Below are 19691 nucleotides of genomic sequence, written 5' to 3' on the forward strand. Positions count from 1 at the left end.
TGCTATTATAAGCATTGGGGTGCAGGTGCCCCTTCGGATCACTACATTTATATCTTTGAGGTAAATTTCTAGTAGTGCAATTGCTGGGTCATAGAGTAACTCTATGTTCAACTTTTTGAGGAACCTCCATACTGTTTTCCAGAGTGGCTGCACTAGCTTGCATTTCCACCAACTGTGTAAGAGGGTTCCCCTTTCTCCTCATCCTTGACAACATCTATTTTTTCCTGACTTGTTAATTTTAGCCATTCTGACCAGTGTGAGGTGGTATCTCATTGTGGTTTTGATTTGTATTTCCTTGATGCCAAGTGATGTTGAACATTTTTTTCATATGTCTATTGGCCATTTATAGGTCTTCTTTGGAGAAATGTCTGTTCATGTCATCTGCCCATTTCTTGATTTGTTCTATGGGTGTTGAGTTTGATAAGTTCTTCATAGATTTCGGATACTAGCCCTTTATCTGATATATCATTTGTAAATATCTTCTCCCATTCTGTCGGTTGTCCTTTGGTTTTATTGACTGTTTCCTTTGCTATGCAGAAGCTTTTTATCTTGATGAAGTCCCCATAGTTCATTTTTGCCTTTGGTTCCCTTGCCTTTGGAGACGTGTCTCACAAAAAGTTGCTGCAGCTGAGGTGAAAGAAGTTGGGATGGAGTCTTTTGGGTTTTCCACGTAGATTACCATGTCATCTGCAAAGAGTGAGAGTTTGACTCCTTCTTTGCTGATTTAGATGCCTTTTATTTCTTTTTGTTGTCTGATTGCTGAGGCTAGGATTTCTAGTACTATGTTGAACAACAGTGGTGAGAGTAAGCATCCCTGCTGTGTTCCTGACCTTAGGGGAAAAGCTCTCAGTTTTTCCCCATTGAGAATGATATTTGCTGTAGGCTTTTTGTATATGGCTTTTATGATTTTGAGGTATGTTCCCTCTCTCCCTACGCTTTGAAGATTTTTAATCAAGAAAGGATGTGTACACTGTCAAATGCTTTTTCTGCATCTATTGAGGGGATCATACAATTGTTGTCCTTTCTTTTATTAATGTAGTGTATCACATTGATTGATTTGCAGATGTTGAAACACCCTTGCAGCCCAGGAATAAATCCCACTTGGTCGTGGTGAATAACACTTTTAATGTACTGTTGGATCCTATTGGCTAGTATCTTGGTGAGAATTTTTGCATCCATGTTCATCAGGGATATTGGTCTGTAATTCTCCTTTTTGGTGGGGTCTTTGTCTGGTTTTACGATCAAGGCAATGCTGGCCTCATAGAAAGAGTTTGGAAGTTTTCCTTCCATTTCTATTTTTTTTAAAAAAAAACAGCTTCAGAAAAGTAAGTATTAATTTTTTTTAAATCTTTGGTAGAATTCACCTGGGAGGCCATCCATCCCTGGACTCTGCTTTGTTGGGATATTTTTTTTTTTAAGATTTTATTTTTTTTTGCTCACGAGAGAGAGAGAGAGAGAGAGAGAGAGAGAGAAAGCAGAGCAGGGGGAGCTGCAGGCAGAGGGAGAAGCAGGCTACCTGCTGAGTGAGGAGCCCAATTCGGTACTCGATCCCAGGACCCTGAGATCATGACCTGAGCCAAAGGTAGACACTTAAATGACTGAGCCAGCCAGGTGTCCCTGTTGGGAGATTTTTGATTACTGCTTCAATTTCCTTGCTGGTTATGGATCTGTTCATATTTTCTATTTATTCCTGTTTCAGTTTTGGTAGTTTATATGTTTCTAGGAATGCACCCATTTCTTCCAGATTGCCTAATTTGTTGCCATATAGTTGCTCATAATATGTTCTTTTTTAAAAGATTTTATTTATTTATTTGACAGAGAGAGAGACAGTGAGAGAGGGAATACAAGCAGGGGGAGTGGGAGAGGGAGAAGCAGGTTTCCTGCAGGGAGCCCGACATGGACCCTGGGATCATGACCTGAGCTGAAGGCAGATGCTTAACAACTGAGCCCCATAATATGTTCTTATAATTGTTTGTATTTCTTCAGTGGTGGTTGTGATCTCTTCTCTTTCATTCATGATTTTATTTATTTGGGTCCTTTCTCTTTTCTTTTGATAAATCTGGCCAGGGGTTTATCGATCTTATCAATTCTTTCAAAGAACCAGCTCCTAATTTCATTGATCTGTTCTACTATTTTTTTGGTTTCTATTTCATTGATTTCTGCTCTAATCTTTATTAATTCTCTTCTCCTGCTAGGTTTAGGCTTTATTTGCTATTCCTTCTCCAGCTCCTTTAGGTATAAGTTTAGGTGGTGTATTTGAGCCCTTTCTTGTTTCTTGATAAAGGCTTGTATTGCTGTATACTTCCTTCTTAGGACCGCCTTTGCTACGTCTCAAAGGATTTGAATAGTTGAGTTTTCATTTTCATTTGTTTCCATGAATTTTTTAAATTTTCCTTTAATTTCCTGGTTTACCCCTTCATTCTTTAGTAGGATGCTCTTTAACCTCCATGTATTTGAGTTCTTTCCAAATTTCCTCTTGTGACTGAGTTGAAATTTCAAAGCACGGTGGTCTGAAAATATGCAGGAAATGATCACAAACTTTTGGTACTGGTTGAGACCTGATTTGTGATCCAGTATGTGATCTATTCTGGAGAATATTCCATGTGCACTCGAGAAGAATGTGTATTATGTTGCTTTAGGATGGAATGCTCTGAAAATATCTGTGAAGTCCATCTGGTCCAATGTGTCATTCAAAGTCCTTGTTTCCTTGTTGATCTTCTGCTTAGATGATTTGTCCATTGCAGTAGGTGGAGTGTTATAGTACCTTACTATTATTGTATTATCATCAATATGTTTCTTTAATTTTGTTATTGATTGGTTTATATAATTGACTGCTCCCGTGTTAGGGGCATAAATATTTACAATTGTTAGATCTTCTTGTTGGATAGACTTTTTTTTTTTTTTAATTTATTTATTTGAGAGAGAGAATGAGATAGAGAGAGCATGAGAGGGAGGAGGGTCAGAGGGAGAAGCAGGCTCCCTGCTAAGCAGGGAGCCTGATGCGGGACTCGATCCTGGGACTCCAGGATCATGACCTGAGCCGAAGGCAGTCGCTTAACCAACTGAGCCACCCAGGCGCCCCTGGATAGACTTCTTTACATATGATCTAGTGTCCTTCCTCATCTCTTATTACAGTCTTTGGTTTAAAATCTAATTTGTGTGATATAAGGATTGCCACCCAGCCTTCTTTTGATGTCCATTAGCATAGTAAATGGTTTTCCACCCCTTCACTTTCAATCTGGAGGTGTCTTGGGTCTAAAATGAGTCTCCTGCAGGAAACATATCTATGGGTCTTGCTTTCTTATCCATCTGATACCCTGTGTCTTTTGACTGGGGCTTTTAGCCCATTTTACATTCAGAGTAACTACTGAAAGATATGAATTTAGTGCCATTGTATTACCTGTAAACTCACTGTTTCTGTATATTCTCTCTGTTCCTTTTTGGTCTATGTTACTTTTGGGCCCTCTCTTCGGTTAAAGGATCCCCTTTAATATTTCTTGTAGGGCTGGTTTAGTGATCACAAATTCTTTTAGTTTCTGTTTGTTCTGGAAGCTTTTTACCTTCCTTCTATTTTGAATGACAGCCTTGCTGGATAAAGTATTCTTGGCTGCATATTTTTCTCACTTAGCATCTTGAATATATCACACCAGTCCTTTCTGGCCTGCCAGGTCTCTTTGGATAGCTGTTCTGCCAGTCTAATGTTTCTACCCTTGTAGGTTAAGGACCTCTTGTCCTGAGCTTTCAGGATTTTTTCTTTGTCTCTGAGATTTGCAAGCTTCACTGTTATATGTTGAGGTGTTGACCTATTTTTATTGATTTTGAGGGGGGTTCTCTTTGCCTCCTGGACTTGAATATTTGTTTCCTTCCTCAGATTAATTATGTTCTCAGCTATAATTTGCTCAAGTATACCTTCTGCCCCCACCCTTTCCTCTTCTTCTAGGGTCCCAATTATTCTAATATTGTTTCTCTTTATGGTATCACTTATCTCTCAAATTCTCCCCTCATGATCCAGTAGTTGAGTTTCTCTCTTTTTCTTATTTCCTTATTCTCCATCATTTTTCTTCTATATCACAAATTCTTCTGCTTGATTTATCCTAACAGTTAGTGCCTCCATTTTTTATTGCATCTCATTAATACCCTTTTTTATTTTGACTTGATTAAATTTTAGTTCTTTTATTTCTCCAGAAAGGGATTCTCCTTGTTGAAAATATTCCACTAAGCTTATTCCTAGTAATTTAAAGTATTTTTGTTAGTATTGTGCATGGAATCTTTATATTATTAGATTTCTTAATTATTTCTAGTAGGAGAAAAATCTATTGATATATAGGGCATTGTATTTAATTCTGCTTATACTTTGTGTTTTTCTTTGTTCTTTGCTTACACTTTTAGTTAATTTCCTCAGTCTTCTTGGTTATCAATTATTTACACATATATAATAATGTAGCATAATGCACATGGTTACACTACATAGCTGGATTCAAAAGCAAAAGGAGAAAAAAAGAAAATTTCTAAATATTATAGTCAGTGAGGGAACACATAGCCCTAGTGACAACCTAGAGTTGAAACTCCTTGTGCATAACATGTTCAGATGTGTATACCTACTGGATAATGGAATTCAAGATTGCAACCTTGTAGCATTGCAAGTTGGAACTTGAACCCCTGAATAATGTAGTAATGGATAAAGAGCTGTCCCATTAATGAATAAAACGGAATATTCTCCACATTCTATGAAAGGCAAGATCTATATACAAGCTCCTCACCAGGTCTCTGTTGACAACAGAATTTCCTGTGAGAAACCAGCACCTTCAAAACTGTGGTTCTTGAGTATGTAGGTATTTTTCCCACAACAGATGGTTGGACAAGGTGTTAGATATCTGTGGAACTGAAGACAGTGGTAGCTATATGGTAATGAACACCCCAAATCTTCTCCCTAAATGATACAAAATAACTTCACAACTATGAAAATTTTCCCAAGATCATGGCCTTAGCATGACTGAAGACAACGCTGAAACTGCAAAATGAACAGTGAGTAAAAAGAGAAAATCAACAAACCCAGCACAGGATCCTTCACATTCCCATCCCACCCTGCTTACAGCAAAGTCTGCAAAGGCAGACCAAGAAAAACTGCAGGAAGAGGAAAGACAAAGCCTAACAAAGGGTCCTGTGGGTGATTAGGTATGATCACTAGAAGGGTAATTAACACTCGATCTGAGTTGAGTCCGAGAAGGAACTATAAGAAAGAGATTTCCACGTATAGGTGATTTAAAGGGTCAGATGCCAGATAAAGGGTTAGTTGTGTATCTTAAAGGGCCAGGCTTGCCCTAGCTGGTGAAAAAAGTTAAAAAGAACAAAGAATTACTTTTGCCACCTGAGTGGACATGGTAAAAGAAAGAAAAGGGAAAAATTTAGAATCCTGCAGGATAAAAGAAAACTACATAATTGGAGAACTCACAATCAGCAAAACAAAGCGATAGGGACAAATTAACAGAAAATGTTCCATCTCTCTCTTTCTTTCTTTCTGTTTGATTATGGCATTGTTGTAATGAAATACACAATGTTAAAATTTTTAATTTTTTCTCTGTTAAAGTGTTGAAGACAGTGATGTGATTCAAAGCTGGCTGCAGGATTGGTGGATTTATTTTGGTTTGGTTTCACTTATTGCATGGTCTACATTAATACCATTGTCATGCTTCCCACACAGTGTACGAGGTGACTATAAAAATATAATTCATTTAATTAAAAGACAATAGATTCCTCGGCCCCACCCCCATCTCCCAATGTCAGAATATGGCTGAACTACATTTCTGTCATGGAGATATGGTGACATATGCTAGTGTTATTTGAGCAAATGAAGCTGGATCTGGTCAAATATTATTTTATTTATGTGCCAGACTTTCATTAGTATGTATTTCTGCTTCTTGTCATTTTTTTAAAATGCTAGAGTTCATAACTTTTCTTTAAAAAGAAACGTGTTTAAATCTATTTACCTAGCATTATTTAATACATGTACTACCTGAAAGAATTATTGTAAGATAAAATAATAAGTACTAAATTTCTTTTGAAAACACTGAAAAATAACATGTAACATTAGAGAAATCAAATACTTTCCTAACGGTAGTACATTTTATTGTCACAAAATATTTTTAGCAATGTCAAATATTACTCTTTTACATTTTAGGGCTGTGCTGTCAAATACTATAGTCACTTGCCACATGTGGCTATTTAAATTTCAAATTAAATTAAAATTAGAAACCCATTTACTCAGTCACAGGAGCTACATTTCTAGTATTAACAGCTACATATAGCTCATGGCTACAGTATTGGGCAGTACAGATATGGAAAATTTTCATTATCGTAGAATGTTCTTTATGAGAGCACTATTTTAAGAGAATGTGATTTTACTTAATTAGATATTCTTTAGCTTGTTCACAAATAGCTCACTTGTCATTTCAAGAAAAACTGGGTTTATTAAGATGTGTGCATATATTTGTATATGTGTTTTAATTATTCAAACATGTCATAAGATTCTTTTACTTGTTATCATATAGGTACAGCAAAGAGAAAAGCTGAGAAGCGTAAACAGCCTCATCCATTTGATGGAAAGATTAAAGATCAGGAATTTGGAATTAGTATCAAGGATTTATTTGCTACTATTTGGGTAAAGTAAAATATTTTACATGAACAAGCCAAATAAGTTGACCTGTAGTGGATTTAAGAAAATAACGATAAAGTGTTCAACTTAAATCTGAGTGGGACTTTTGAAGTCTTAATTAACTTAGTCATTTTATAGATAATGGAAAATAAGACCCACCTTACCTAAGTGGCATTTCCAGGAACATGGCTTGTATCAGAGGATGGTACTAGTATTTTCCTTCTATTTCTTTTAATTTTACTTTTGTGTTATTTTTGTTTGTTCTTTCCATGAAGAAATAAATAAGACATTTAATGAAATGACTTATAAGTATTAACATCTTTTTATTATGTTTAAATGACTTAGCAGAGAACTCTAAAAGTTAGCAAATATTCTTGCAAACATCATATTTTATGGAAAATATCTCAGTATCAAATAGAGAAGAAACCTTTGCTTCTCTAGATGAGAAACAAGGCCTACAATACAGACGGAGTGGGGTTTAAAAACCCAACTTCTTTTTAAAGAATTTTTAAGATTTTCTTTATTTATTTGAGAAAGAAAGAGAGAGATTGTGTGAGTACAAGCAGGGGGAGGGGAAGAGGGGGAGGAGCAGAGGGGGGTGGAGAGGAAAAGAATCTCAAGCCTACTCCATGCTCAGTGTGGAGTGGGCCGTGGAGCTTGATCCCATGACCCTGAGATTATTACCAAAGCTGAAACCAAGAATCAGATGCTCAATTGACTGAGCCACCCCGGCGCCCTGAAAAAAACCCAGCTTCTAAATAGTGATTCTATATTCAATTTTCTTCCTCTTCTCTTTTTCATAATTTTATCCTTTATGTTGTGGGCAGAATCACATTGAAGATATAATACTAACACCCATGCCTTTATGGAGCTATGTTCTTGTGTGGGTCTCATATCTTAAAAAATACAGATTAACAATGAGTCATGAATCACATCAAAAACTAATGATGTATTATATGGTGACTAACATAACATAATAAAATAAAATAAAATAAAAAAATACAGATTAAAAACAAGTGATTAACAATTGTGTAGAGAAAATTCCATGTAAAATGTACTTTAGATATGGGTCAAAGTAGGCTTCACAGAACAGGGAGCATTTAAATGGAAAACCCTAAAGCAAGAGAAGGAATTATGAATGGTCATTAAGAAAATTCCAGGCATAAGAGACACATGTGGAAACACCTTGAGGCAGCAAAGTTTGGCTATATTCAGTTTAGAGAAGACTTATATGTTTAAAGCATAGTTGATTGGTGGGGAGAGTGAAAGAAAGTTGAACAAAGAATAAGAACAATAACTCTCCATAGCTCTCAGAATATAATGGGTTAAAAATATATTTTAAAAGAATAAAAATAGAAAGCTTGGAAATTAGGGAAATAAATCAGGGAAAAGAAAAAAACAATGAAATTAAGACTGGCTAGAAGCAGGTAAGGAATAAGATTTTATAGGAGAAAACTGTTTTTAAATGTATGCAGCAGAGATATCAACACTTTTACCTTCTTTTTCTTCATCTCATGCTTAAGTCTCATATCTTATTAACAGAGAAGGCATTTATATACTAGAACTCCAGTGAACAAAGAATTGTCAATGAATATTATGATATGAAAGAACTTTTTTTTTTAAAGATTTTATTTATTTATTTGACAGAGAAAGAGAAAGTGGAACCCGGGGGAGTGGGAGAGGAAGAAGCAGGTTCCCTGCTTGAGCCGGGAGCCCAATGCAGGGCTCGATCCCAGGACGCTGGGATCATGACCCGAGCCGAAGGCAGACGCTTAACCACTGAGCCACCCAGGCACCCCAAAAGAACTTTTTGAACTGTAAAGGACCAATTGAATTTAAAGTGTTATTCATTACTTGTGTGACTAGAAATGGGTGACAGACTATATCAAAGGACGCTAGTGTCTAAATTATTTAGATATTATACCATTGGTAGTCAAAATATTGAATTTTCTTTGAAAGCAGGTGAATTACTATCATAGAAACTAGAATCAATATACATTTGACAGAAGTAATATGATTTTTAAAAATATATTTACTACTTGTATTTATGTCAGGACATCATGTACTATTTTCAGTCTCTGAGTTGTCTACTAGGTGTGATGAAATATATTGGTGTTTGTAGAAGCAGAGTAAGTGAGATTTCAGAATAGAGGCCTGAAACATTTTTAAACTTGAAAAAGCAGCATTTTCTAGGTGACATATTTTACTCTTATTGACAGATTTAATAAAGATAACCATCACTTATTTTCTATGGCTAATTATAGATGTTCTTCATGAGGAACCAAGACCAGAGCAAGGGAGAAGTTAAATGATCAAGTAAAACACTTGAGAAATTGGAAGTTTATTGATACCCTCTTCAACTTATATTTTCCTCCTATTTGTCTGTAGACACCAAGGCCTTTTACTGGCAGGATCATTGTCTACTGTCATGCTACCTTGATTAGGGTAGGAAGTAGATTAATGCTTCTACCACATGAAAGAAAAAGTTCCATAATTGATTGGGACACTATGCACCCCATCTTCAATGAACCTTGGTTGGGTGTTTAGGAGCTCTTTCCTTCCTGCAACATTCCTCTGCATCAGTTTCCTCATTAACATTTGTTTCCCACTTCTACTTGAACCCTGTCCTGTATCTTAGTCTACTTGTCTATGTCCACTATACTGTTTACTTTATATTTTGCTGATCCTGTCCTTGTTTCAGACTCTTACTAAGTAAGTATATGCCAGAATACAAATGGTTGGTTACCATTTGAATCCAACCATACCTCCCAGACCAGCATGAATCTCCACTGGTGTGGTAAAGACCATGATTTTAGACAAACTCTGTGATGGAGTAGGGCTGAGAGCCACAGTGCTACAAGAAATGGCTGTTGCATGAAATTATCTGCTACTGTGCAGAACTAATTTGATTTCTCCTTTTCTTTTTCAACACCTACCATAATTAAGCCTGATTTTATTACATAAAATCCCTTGAATACTGATTTTATGTCTGGCCTTTTTCTTTGCCTCCCATATTTACATTTAAGAAAAAAATAGATTTTTTTTTAAAAAGAGGAAAGCCTAGACATTTGTTCGGAAAGGTCTATTGTATTCTGAGTGTTTGCTATGCTCACAGTTTCTTTCTAAGTAAAGTGCCCATAGCCCTTTCTGAATAAAGTGCGCAGAAGTGTTTCTTTGTGCATGAGTTGACATGCTCTATATGATGTAGTTCAAATGTCCTAGTTAAAACTAGGTCTGGGATCAGAACTTGAACCTAAGATAGCAATCCTTAGATTTCCCAAAAACCTATTAAATAGGTTGAGAAAATATCCAATAGGGAGACCTGCTATAAACTGACTATTTAATTTCTCTTTCTTGGGAGAGTATATATAGGAGAAAGGCTGGAAAACTTAAATGACACAGGTTTAATAAACTGACATAGAGAAAATGAGTGTGCAAAGGCCATTGAGATAGAGAAGCAAATGGAGAGACAATATAGTGAGTAGCTATAATAGAAGTAGATAATAGGCCCAATAAGCTGACAGAAAGAAGCTGAATATCTGGGCCTTTGTAGTAATTAAGACAGAGCAATGGAAGGCCCACTAGAGAGCAGACCTGATAAGCTGCCATTTGCTTCTGAATCTTTTTCTGTTTCTTTATGAGTGCTGAATTATTCAACTACTTAGAAAGTGTTTTTGGCTTTCTTACTTTACTGTGTAACATTATAATAAGTTTCATCAACTGGATTAACCTATGAGTCTGTTCATTTTAATTCTAAAGAGTCCAAACACAAAAATTATCTAGTGCAGTGGTTCTTAGTGTAGCTCCTAGGCCATCATCATCATCATCATCATCATCACTGCCTGGGAATTTGTTAAAAATGCAAATTCTTGGGCCCTGTTGTAAACCTACTGAATCAGAAACTCTGAAAGTAGGACCTGGCAATCTGTGTTTTACACCATCCAAATGATTCAAAGCACACTATAATTTGCAAATAACAAATCTCATAATCTAGTGTGACTCTCTTATCAATTATGAAAATGATGTGTATTCTTTCCTAGGTACCTTCTAGATGCCAGAAATTAAATTATTACATATATTCCATTCTCATGATCACCTGGAGATATAGATATTATCATTTCTATTTTATAGATCATGAACCAGTAATTTAAAGAGGATGCGTAATTTTTCCAAAGACATATATATCTTTGGACACACACACACACACACACACGTAGCTGAATTGAGGTTAAGAATATAAAAATATCTCATGTGCCTGACTCTAACACCATTACTCCATCTACTATTATAAAATAGGATATGTGGAGACATGATTTGCTAATTGTTGTTCCAAAAATCAGTTGCAGAGCCAAGATAAAAGCTAAGTTTTTGTTCCTTATTCTGCCTGTTATATCTAATACAGATTGCCAATTCCTATAAAATCATGGTATAGACCAGTGAAACAGAAGACAGAACTCAGCAACAGATTAATATATATAAAAACTTGCTATATGATAGGGGAGGAACTACAAAGATAGTTGTTCACTAAATGTGATAACAAATTTGGTTCCCTGTATGCTGACATGAAGTTGGACCTCTACTTCGTATGATACACAAAGGTATTTCTAGGTTAATAGAATGTGACCAGAAAAAAAAAAAAAAAACCACAGTTAATGCTAAACCATGAAAGAAGTATCTCGTGACATAGAGGTAGGAAAGGTTAAACAAGTTTGTAATAGTGTAAAATACAAAGTAAAAATTAGTGGATTAAATTATGACAAAGATTTCTGTTCTATGAAAGAAACTGCAGAAAATGTTAAAAGATGAGTAACAGATCTCTCAGTCTAATAGGAGATTGGTATTTAGAATAAACAAGGAATTCTTGGAAAATCTATACAGGAATTTCAGGAAGCCTAATAAAAATATGAATAAGCAGTTCACACATAATAACCAAGCCTAAACAGCTATGAATTACATGATGAAATGTTCAGTTGGATTTGAATTTAGAAAAGTACCATTATAAAGCATTGGTGTGTGGTATGACTTTACATCCATCAGCGTGGCAAAATTTTAAAAGCCAGCTAATAATATCAAGTATTTGTGATTATGTGGGGTGTAGCAGTTATCTACTGCTATATGACAAACCACCCCAAAACTTAGTGGCTTAAAATAATAGAACAGAATAGATTTTGCTCATTAATCTGCAGCTTTATCAGGGTTTACTCTGCTCAGCTCTACTTGTCAACTAAAGTGAAGTCTGGGGGATAAAATCCTCTGAAGGCTTGTTTACTCAACTCTGGGCTGTTGACACTGGCTGTTTGCTGGAACACCCACACATGGCCTCTCCATCTGGCCTTGACTTTCTCACAACATGGTGAAAGAGTCCCAAAGCCAGCGTCCTGAGAGAGTGAGCATATACAGCAGAAGTCCTGTTGTCATTTTACGATCCAACCTCAGAAGTCATGCAGCATCTCTTGCTTTGTTGAGACAGTCATAAAGGACTTTCCCAGTTCAATGCCTCCTGATGCGAGAATGGCAAAGTTCAAAATGTGGAACTGAAAATATTGCTCTGATGAATTTTATAAGGAATAAGTTGCTACATGAAGAAAATAGGACTCTCTTAACATTATGGTGGGATTGTAAACTGATACCTTTTGGGGAAAAAATTAGAGGAATAATGGAACGAAGTATAGTACATCTTAATGCCCTAGCAATCCTGTTCTGGGATATATACTTCCAAAGACATTCTACCCTAGTCCTTAAGGGTGCATGCACAGGGATGTTTATTTTATTTTTTTTTAAAAGATTTTATTTATTTATTTGAGAGAGAGAATGAGAGAGAGAGAGCACATGATGGGGGGAGGGTCAGAGGAAGAAGCAGAATCCCTGCTGAGCAGGGAGCCCTATGCGGGACTCGATCCTGGGACTCCAGGATCATGACCTGAGCCAAAGGCAGTCGCTTAACCAACTGAGCCACCTGGTGCCCAGGGATGTTTAATATAGCCTTGCTTGTGACAGTGGGAGTTGAAGTGAGCCTAATTTGTGGGAGTGGATGAATATGGTGGAATCACACTATGTAAATTTAGATAGCACTCAAAAGATGAATTAGATTAATATAGAGAATACGTTTAGATTTTCAAAAATGGTGTTTAGGGGGCACCTGGGTGGCTCAGTTGTTAAGCATCTGCCTTTGGCTCAGGTCATGATCTCAGGGTCCTGGGATCGAGCCCCGCATCAGGCTCCTGCTCAGCAGGAAGACTGCTTCTCCCTCTCCCACTCCCCCTGCTTGTGTTCCCTCTCTCGCTGTCTCTCTCTGTATTAATAAAATAAAATCTTTAAAAAAAAAAAAAGGTGTTTAGAACTAGAAAAAAAATTAAGTTAACTTAAATATACAAACATAAAACACCACTGAAATTTTCAAAGATAAATATATATGTAGGAAATACAGAAATCAGTTTGAAAGTTAACATTTTAATGTTAATTATTGTCATGTTAATTACTGTGTATAGTGTAATATTAAACCATCACTATACATTCTCATAAGACTTCTGAATAAGTTCAAAATACTGACTAAAATGCAGCATTTAAGTGACTTCACTGTATGTGGAATTCCCAGGAGTAAAATATAGAATCTTAACAGTAATACTAGTGATTTTCCTTGTGTGTTGCTTAAATTATCTTCGTTTTGTTTTTTAGTTAAGTAAAAAGATTTGTTAAGGAAAGAAATAGATTAACTAAGGTAAAGGGACATTCTAGACACCTGGATAATGATATGTATTTTTCCTTAAGTTTTCTAGAAAACTGCCAGACTCACAAATAAAAATTATAGGTGGTATGGAGGTCAAATAAAAATGGTTCCATCACTACATGTCTTTAATACTATTTGTATATTGGTGAATTGCAAATTTTGATATATTTATATATAAACATATATATATATGTTTACTTTAGATTGGGAAAGGTAAAATTTTTGCTGATTGGTCGTTAACATGTGAGTCAATAAATCTATTCTTATTTACCTAACAAAATAAAATAATTTGTATATAACATTTCTATTTCAGGTTCTGTTGAAGAATCCAATATTTACATGCCTAGCTCTGACCAAAGCTTCAGAATCTTTAGTTTTTATTGGAGCTTCTGAATATTTGCCTACATATATAGAAAACCAGTTTTTATTAACACACTCTACAGCAGCTAAAATTGCAGGTAGACCTTTTCTGCTCATTGTAATCATTTTGAAGTTTTTATATAAAGTTTTCTTATATGTATTTATGAAATATTTCAAATAAGCATAAAGTAGGAGTAATAGCATTTGCTCAAGTTTTATTTATCTTATTTTATTTTATTATTTTTCAATGATTCTATACATTACTCAGTGCTCATCACAATAAGTGTACTCTTAATCTTCTTTATTTTACCTACCCCCACCACCACCTCCCCTCTGGCAACCACCAGCTCGTTATCTGTATTTAGAGTCTGGGTTTTTGTTTGTCCCTTATTTTCTTTGTTCATTTGTTTTGTTTCTTAAATTCCACATATGAATGAAATCATATGGTATTTGTTTTCTCTGACTGACTTATTTTGCTCAGCATTATACCCTCTAGGACCATCCATACTGCTGTGAATGGCAAGATTGCATTATTTTATTCCACTGTATATATATTCCACACTGTCTTTATCCCTTAATCAATCAGTGGACACTTTGGCTGCTTCCATAATTTGGCTTTGTAAATAAAGCAATAAGCATAGGGAGGCATATATCCCTCTGAATTAGTGTTTCTGTATTCTTTGGAAAAATTCCTGGTAGAGGAATTACTTGATCATAAAGTAATTCTATTTTTAATTTTTTGAGGACCTCCATACTGTTTTCCACAGTGGCTGTACCAGTTTGTATTCTCACCAACAGCGTACAAGTGTTCCTTTTCCTCCACATCTTTGCCAACACTTGTTTCGTTTCTTGTGTTTTTAATTCTAGCCATTCTGACAGGTGTGAGGTGATATCTGATTGTGGTTTCAATTTGCATTTCCCTGATGATGAGTGATGTTGAACATCTTTTCATGTGTCTGAAATGTGTCTCTTGTAGACAGCATATAAATGCTATTTTATTTATTTATTTGAGAGAGAGAGAGGTGGGGGGAGGGGCAGAGGGGGAGAGAGAGAATCTTGAGCAGGCTCCATGCCCAGTGTAGAGCCTGATGTGGGCTTGATCTCATGACACTGAGATCATGATCTGAGCCCAAATCAAGAGTTGGACACTTAATCAACTGAGTCACCCAGGTGCCCCCCCCCCTTTTTTTAGAGAGAGAGAGATATATGTTATTTTTAATCCATTCAGTCGCACTGTGTCTTTTGATGGGAACATTTAGACCATTTACATTTAAAGTAAAAGTAAAGTAGAGTAGGGCTAGTTTAGTGGTTATGAACTCTTTTAGCTATTGTTTGGGAAACTCTATCTCTCCTTCTATTCTGAATGTTAGCCTTGCTGGATAGAATATTCTTGGCTGTAGATTTTCTTCTGGCCTGCAAACTTTCTGCTGAGAAATCTGCTGATAGCCTTAGTGTTTTCCTTGTATGTAACTGTCTTCTTTTCTCTTACTGCTTTTAAAATTCTCTCTTTATCACTGCTTCTTTCCTTTTTAATTACTGTGTGTCTTGTTGTGGACATCTTGGGTTGATTTTGTTGGGGGATGTCTGTGCCTCCTGGATCTGGATAACTGATTCCTTCCCCAGATTAGGGAATATTCAACTATTCTTTCTTCTTCTGGGATCACTATAATGTGAATGTTATTATGCTTGATGGAGTCACTGAGTACTGTAAGTCTATTCTCATTTTGCATAATTTTTTTCCTCACCTGCTCAGCTTGATTTATTTCCATTACTCTGTTCTCCAAATCTCTAATTTGTTCCTCCACTTCCTGTAGCCTGCTATTTATTCCATCTAGTGTATTTTTAATTTCGTTTGTTGTGTTTTTCATCTCTGATTGGTTCTTTTTTGTGTTTTCTATCTCCTTTTTAAGGGTCTCATTGATACTCTCCACTCTTTTCTTAAGTCCAGTGAGTATCTTTATGATCATTACTTTGAATTCTCCATCAGGCATACTACTTATATCTGTTTCACTTAGATCTCTTGCTGTGGTTTTTTTTTTGTCCTGTTATTTCATTTGGGATGTATTCCTCTGTCTCCTCATTTTGTCTAACCCTCTGTGTCTGTATCTCTTTGTTAGGGAGGTCAGCTATGTCTCTACTTTTGAAAGTAATGGCCTTATGAAGAAGAGGCCCTGTAGTGCTCTGCGATGCAGAGTCCTCTGTTCACCAGAACCTGGTACTTCAGGGGTGTCTCCTATGTATGTTGCTTGTGCCCAGCTCTTGTGTCCTGGCTGCTTTTTCCTTCAGTCCTTTCAACTGAAAAGGCTCTCTTTACCTGTTGTGGGCAGTATTGAGTCCCCAGCTGGGGTGGGGCACCCAGTTTTAACAAGGTACACCTCAGGCTTCCACAGGGCCCACTCCTGCTGCTGCTGGCACTGAGGCCCTTAAAACATGTGAGTTGGGATGTTTGGTGTTGGCAAGGTTGCATTAGTCTTCTGGGGGAAGACTTCTGCAGCACTGGGACTGAGGCAAATGTGACTGGGAAGGGTGGATCCATCAAAATCTGGGGGTCCAGGGCACAGTGTAAGCAAGTTAGTTAGTGAATGTGAGCACAACTCTGGAGGAACATAAATCTTATAATAGACAGTAATCAACTGTCTAGACATAAATTCTTTGTAGAATATTTCTATTTAAGAACTTCTGTTCATCAAATGTCAGCATAAATCTTACCTTTTGATCCAGAAGAAGACATTATCTTTATTATACTTGACAGTAAATGTATCTTCTCTTAGTTCCAGGAGAGACACAATCTCTGTTTTCCAAAACTATAAGCAAACTTGCCATCTGTTCTTGAGGAGAACACTATCTCTATTATCCAAGGTTGTTTGTTCACTATACAAATATCCTTGAAGAGATAGAACAAAAATCAGTCAGTGATTCTGCTTGCTAGATATGCAGAAACATGAGATATGTGGAGAATTGCTGCCCAATAAATGATATTAATTTTATTACATATAAATAAAGATTGTTAGATTGATCACACAATCTAGTATGTTACTTGCAAGAGGCACTCCTTAAATATGAGGACATGAAAAGGTTGAAAGTCAAAGGATAGAAAAAGTTCTATGTGAATGCTAGCCAGAAGAAAAGATGGTATAACTATAGTAATTTAAGTATCGTATTCTTCAAAGAAAGAGGAATTACTTGTTATGAAGAGATCATTTACAATGACAGCAGAGTCAGGCAGTGAGGTAGATGAAACAATTATACGTGGGCATGCCCTCAACAATGTAGCTTTAAAACAAATAGTTGGGTCAATTAGATATTGGTGATATTGAGTCAATTAGATATCCTTATGAAAAAGGTAAATCTTGACCTCTACCTTACTATGTATCCAACTACTAATTCTAGATATATTGTAGATCTAAATGCGAATGGTAAAATTATAAAGCTTTTTAGAATAAAACATAGGAAAATATTTAATGGCCTTAGTGAAGACAGATTTTTTACATAGGACAGAAACCACATAACCATAAAGGAAAAAATAAATGGTATTACATTAAAATTTAAGAACTTCTGTTCATCAAATGTCAGCATAAAGAGTAAAAATGAAAGCAGACAATCTTTTCAATAGAAATATTCTACAAAGAATTTATGTCTAGAATATGTAAAAATAGGGGCACCTGGGTGGCTCAGTCAGTTAAGCATCTGCCTTTGGCTCAGGTCATGATCCCAGGGTCCTGGGATCGAGCCCCGCATCCAACTCTCTGCTCAGCAGGGAGCCTGCTTCTCCCCTCCCCTCTCCCTCTGCTTGTGTGTGCTCTCTCTCTCTCTCCCTCTCTGTCAAATAAATAAAATCTTAAAAAAAATAGAATATGTAAAAACATCTGTCAATAGTAAGGCAGATAATTCAATAAAAATGGACAAGAGACTTGGAAAAGTATTCAATAGAAGATGATATCCATTGGCCAATATTCATATGAAAGTGGGTTCACCTTAATTGGTTTTTAGGGAAATGCATATTAAAACCACAACACAATAATATTATTCATTCACCACAATGGCTAAAATGAAAAAGGGAAATACATGTTGGCATGGACGTGGAGTGGTAGCATTTCATCCACTACTGGTGAAAGTGTAAATTGGTTTAACCATTTTATGAATCTGTTTGGCAGTATCATGAAAATCTGAACATATACATATTCTCATTCAGGAATTCCACTCCATGTTACATCCTCTCTTAAGAATATACCTAGAGGAAGTGCAAATGTTTACAGAAGGACATGTACATGAATTTTTAAAGTTGCACCACAATTCACAATATCACAGTGAATAAGTTGTGGTGTATGTGTATTCTAGATTGCTATTCAGCAATGAGAATGCATCATCTATTGTCATATATAAAAACATGGGTGAATTTTTCAGATATCATACCAAACAAAAAAAGCCTTAATATATACATACTTTATGGTCCATATTTTATAAAATCCTATAAGTGCATGAAAGAGCCTTTGATCTTCTGGCAATGTTGGATTTTTGATCTGGGTGGTAGTTTCATAGAAACAGTTATTTTGAAAAGTCATCAGTATGTACAAATGTGATTTGTGTACTTTTCTGTACACCAATGAAATCTTTACATAAAAGGTTGATTGGAAGTTCTGTGCATTGGTTGAGTTTTCAACTGTTTTGTTTCCTTTTGGTGTAGCCTTCAAAGAACTAGCCATTTAATTGTTGAACTCCCTGTGCCCAGTATTTTCTTATTGCCTAGAGCAATAGCCTGACAGCCAATATTTTCCTAGCTGAGTTGGGTTCTCCATTTTTTGCTCACAAATGTTTGTGGTTTTCTGAAATCTGTAGTTGTTGGGTTCAAGCTGAATAAACCAAGGGCCTTTTCCTGGGTCAGTTATATGGCACAGAGATGGGGATAGACTTGGAGCTCAAACATTTTATATAGATTGCCATCCATTCCCCTTGTTTTTACCTTTATCTCACTCCTGCTTTTAGTGGTACCTATTGCCCTTCATTTCTGAGATTCTGGGGTAAAAGGTGGTTTGCCTCTTCTTAACTTCCTTACCTTCAAGCTTACTTCTCACACTCTGAAGTCTCCTGATTCAGTTCCAATTCCCACAATTTTCTTGATAAATATTGCCCCCACTCTATTTATTTGTACTTTTTTTGCTTTTTAATGAATTTGTTTGTGAATGTCTACCTTTTTTCAAACATTCATATGTTTACTTCGTGCCCGGACACTTTTCTAAGCAATTAAATATTGACTCATGTAATTCTCCTAAAACCCTTATCATGGTGGTACAATTATTTATAGATTTTCCTTAGTAGCATCTCATACATTTAGTTGTAATTTTCATTATTTTTCTGTTCTAAGTGTTTTTTAATTATGATTATCATTATATTTTTATTTAAGTCATGTCTTATTGAGAAAAGATTTTTAGTTTTTAAATATATGGTTTTGTTTCTCTTTTTAAATAACTGTTCACATCGAATAATACTTTCCATATCTTTAGTAATGTTGTAAGCTAAGTCTCTGTTTATGAGAAAGCGGAGTCAAAATACTTTGCTTATGGATTTTTAATTTTCTGGGCAATTTCAACATAATTTATTTTATACAATGTCATTAGGTATATACCTGTTTATGAACTACATTTCATGGCACATTTTTTTTTTTTAGTACCTCATTTTCAGACTTTCCTTTAAAAAACACCCAATTTGATAATCTTTTTAATAGTTAAGCTTTATCCATTTACCATTATTGTGGATTCTGACATGTTTAAGTAACTTTTAACTTCTTACTTATATTTCTTTGTTTTTTACTCTTCAATTTGCTTCTTTTTCCCCCTACTATCCTGTCCTCTCTCAATGGACTAATTTTTTTTTTTTTTTCATTTTATCCCCTTTGTTTTGTTCAGGAGATTTTAACTACCCACTAGTAGTTCACTAGCCCTACTCTTCAAGAGT

The 19691-nt window shown here is 35.7% G+C and overlaps 1 protein-coding gene across 1 annotated transcript in view; it reads left to right on the plus strand.

Annotated features, from left to right (window-relative positions):
- SLCO6A1 (solute carrier organic anion transporter family member 6A1) overlaps nt 1-19691 on the plus strand; it is a 96514-nt gene that overhangs the window by 17217 nt on the left and 59606 nt on the right. Inside the window, exons 5-8 of the mRNA XM_032403546.1 lie at nt 779-795; nt 5596-5709; nt 6549-6658; nt 13693-13837. Of these exons, the coding sequence (XP_032259437.1) occupies nt 779-795; nt 5596-5709; nt 6549-6658; nt 13693-13837 (386 nt within the window). The remainder of the gene's footprint in view (nt 1-778; nt 796-5595; nt 5710-6548; nt 6659-13692; nt 13838-19691) is intronic.

The sequence above is a fragment of the Phoca vitulina genome, unplaced genomic scaffold, assembly GCF_004348235.1.
Source record: "Phoca vitulina isolate PV1807 unplaced genomic scaffold, GSC_HSeal_1.0 scaffold6, whole genome shotgun sequence".
Taxonomy (NCBI): domain Eukaryota; kingdom Metazoa; phylum Chordata; class Mammalia; order Carnivora; family Phocidae; genus Phoca; species Phoca vitulina.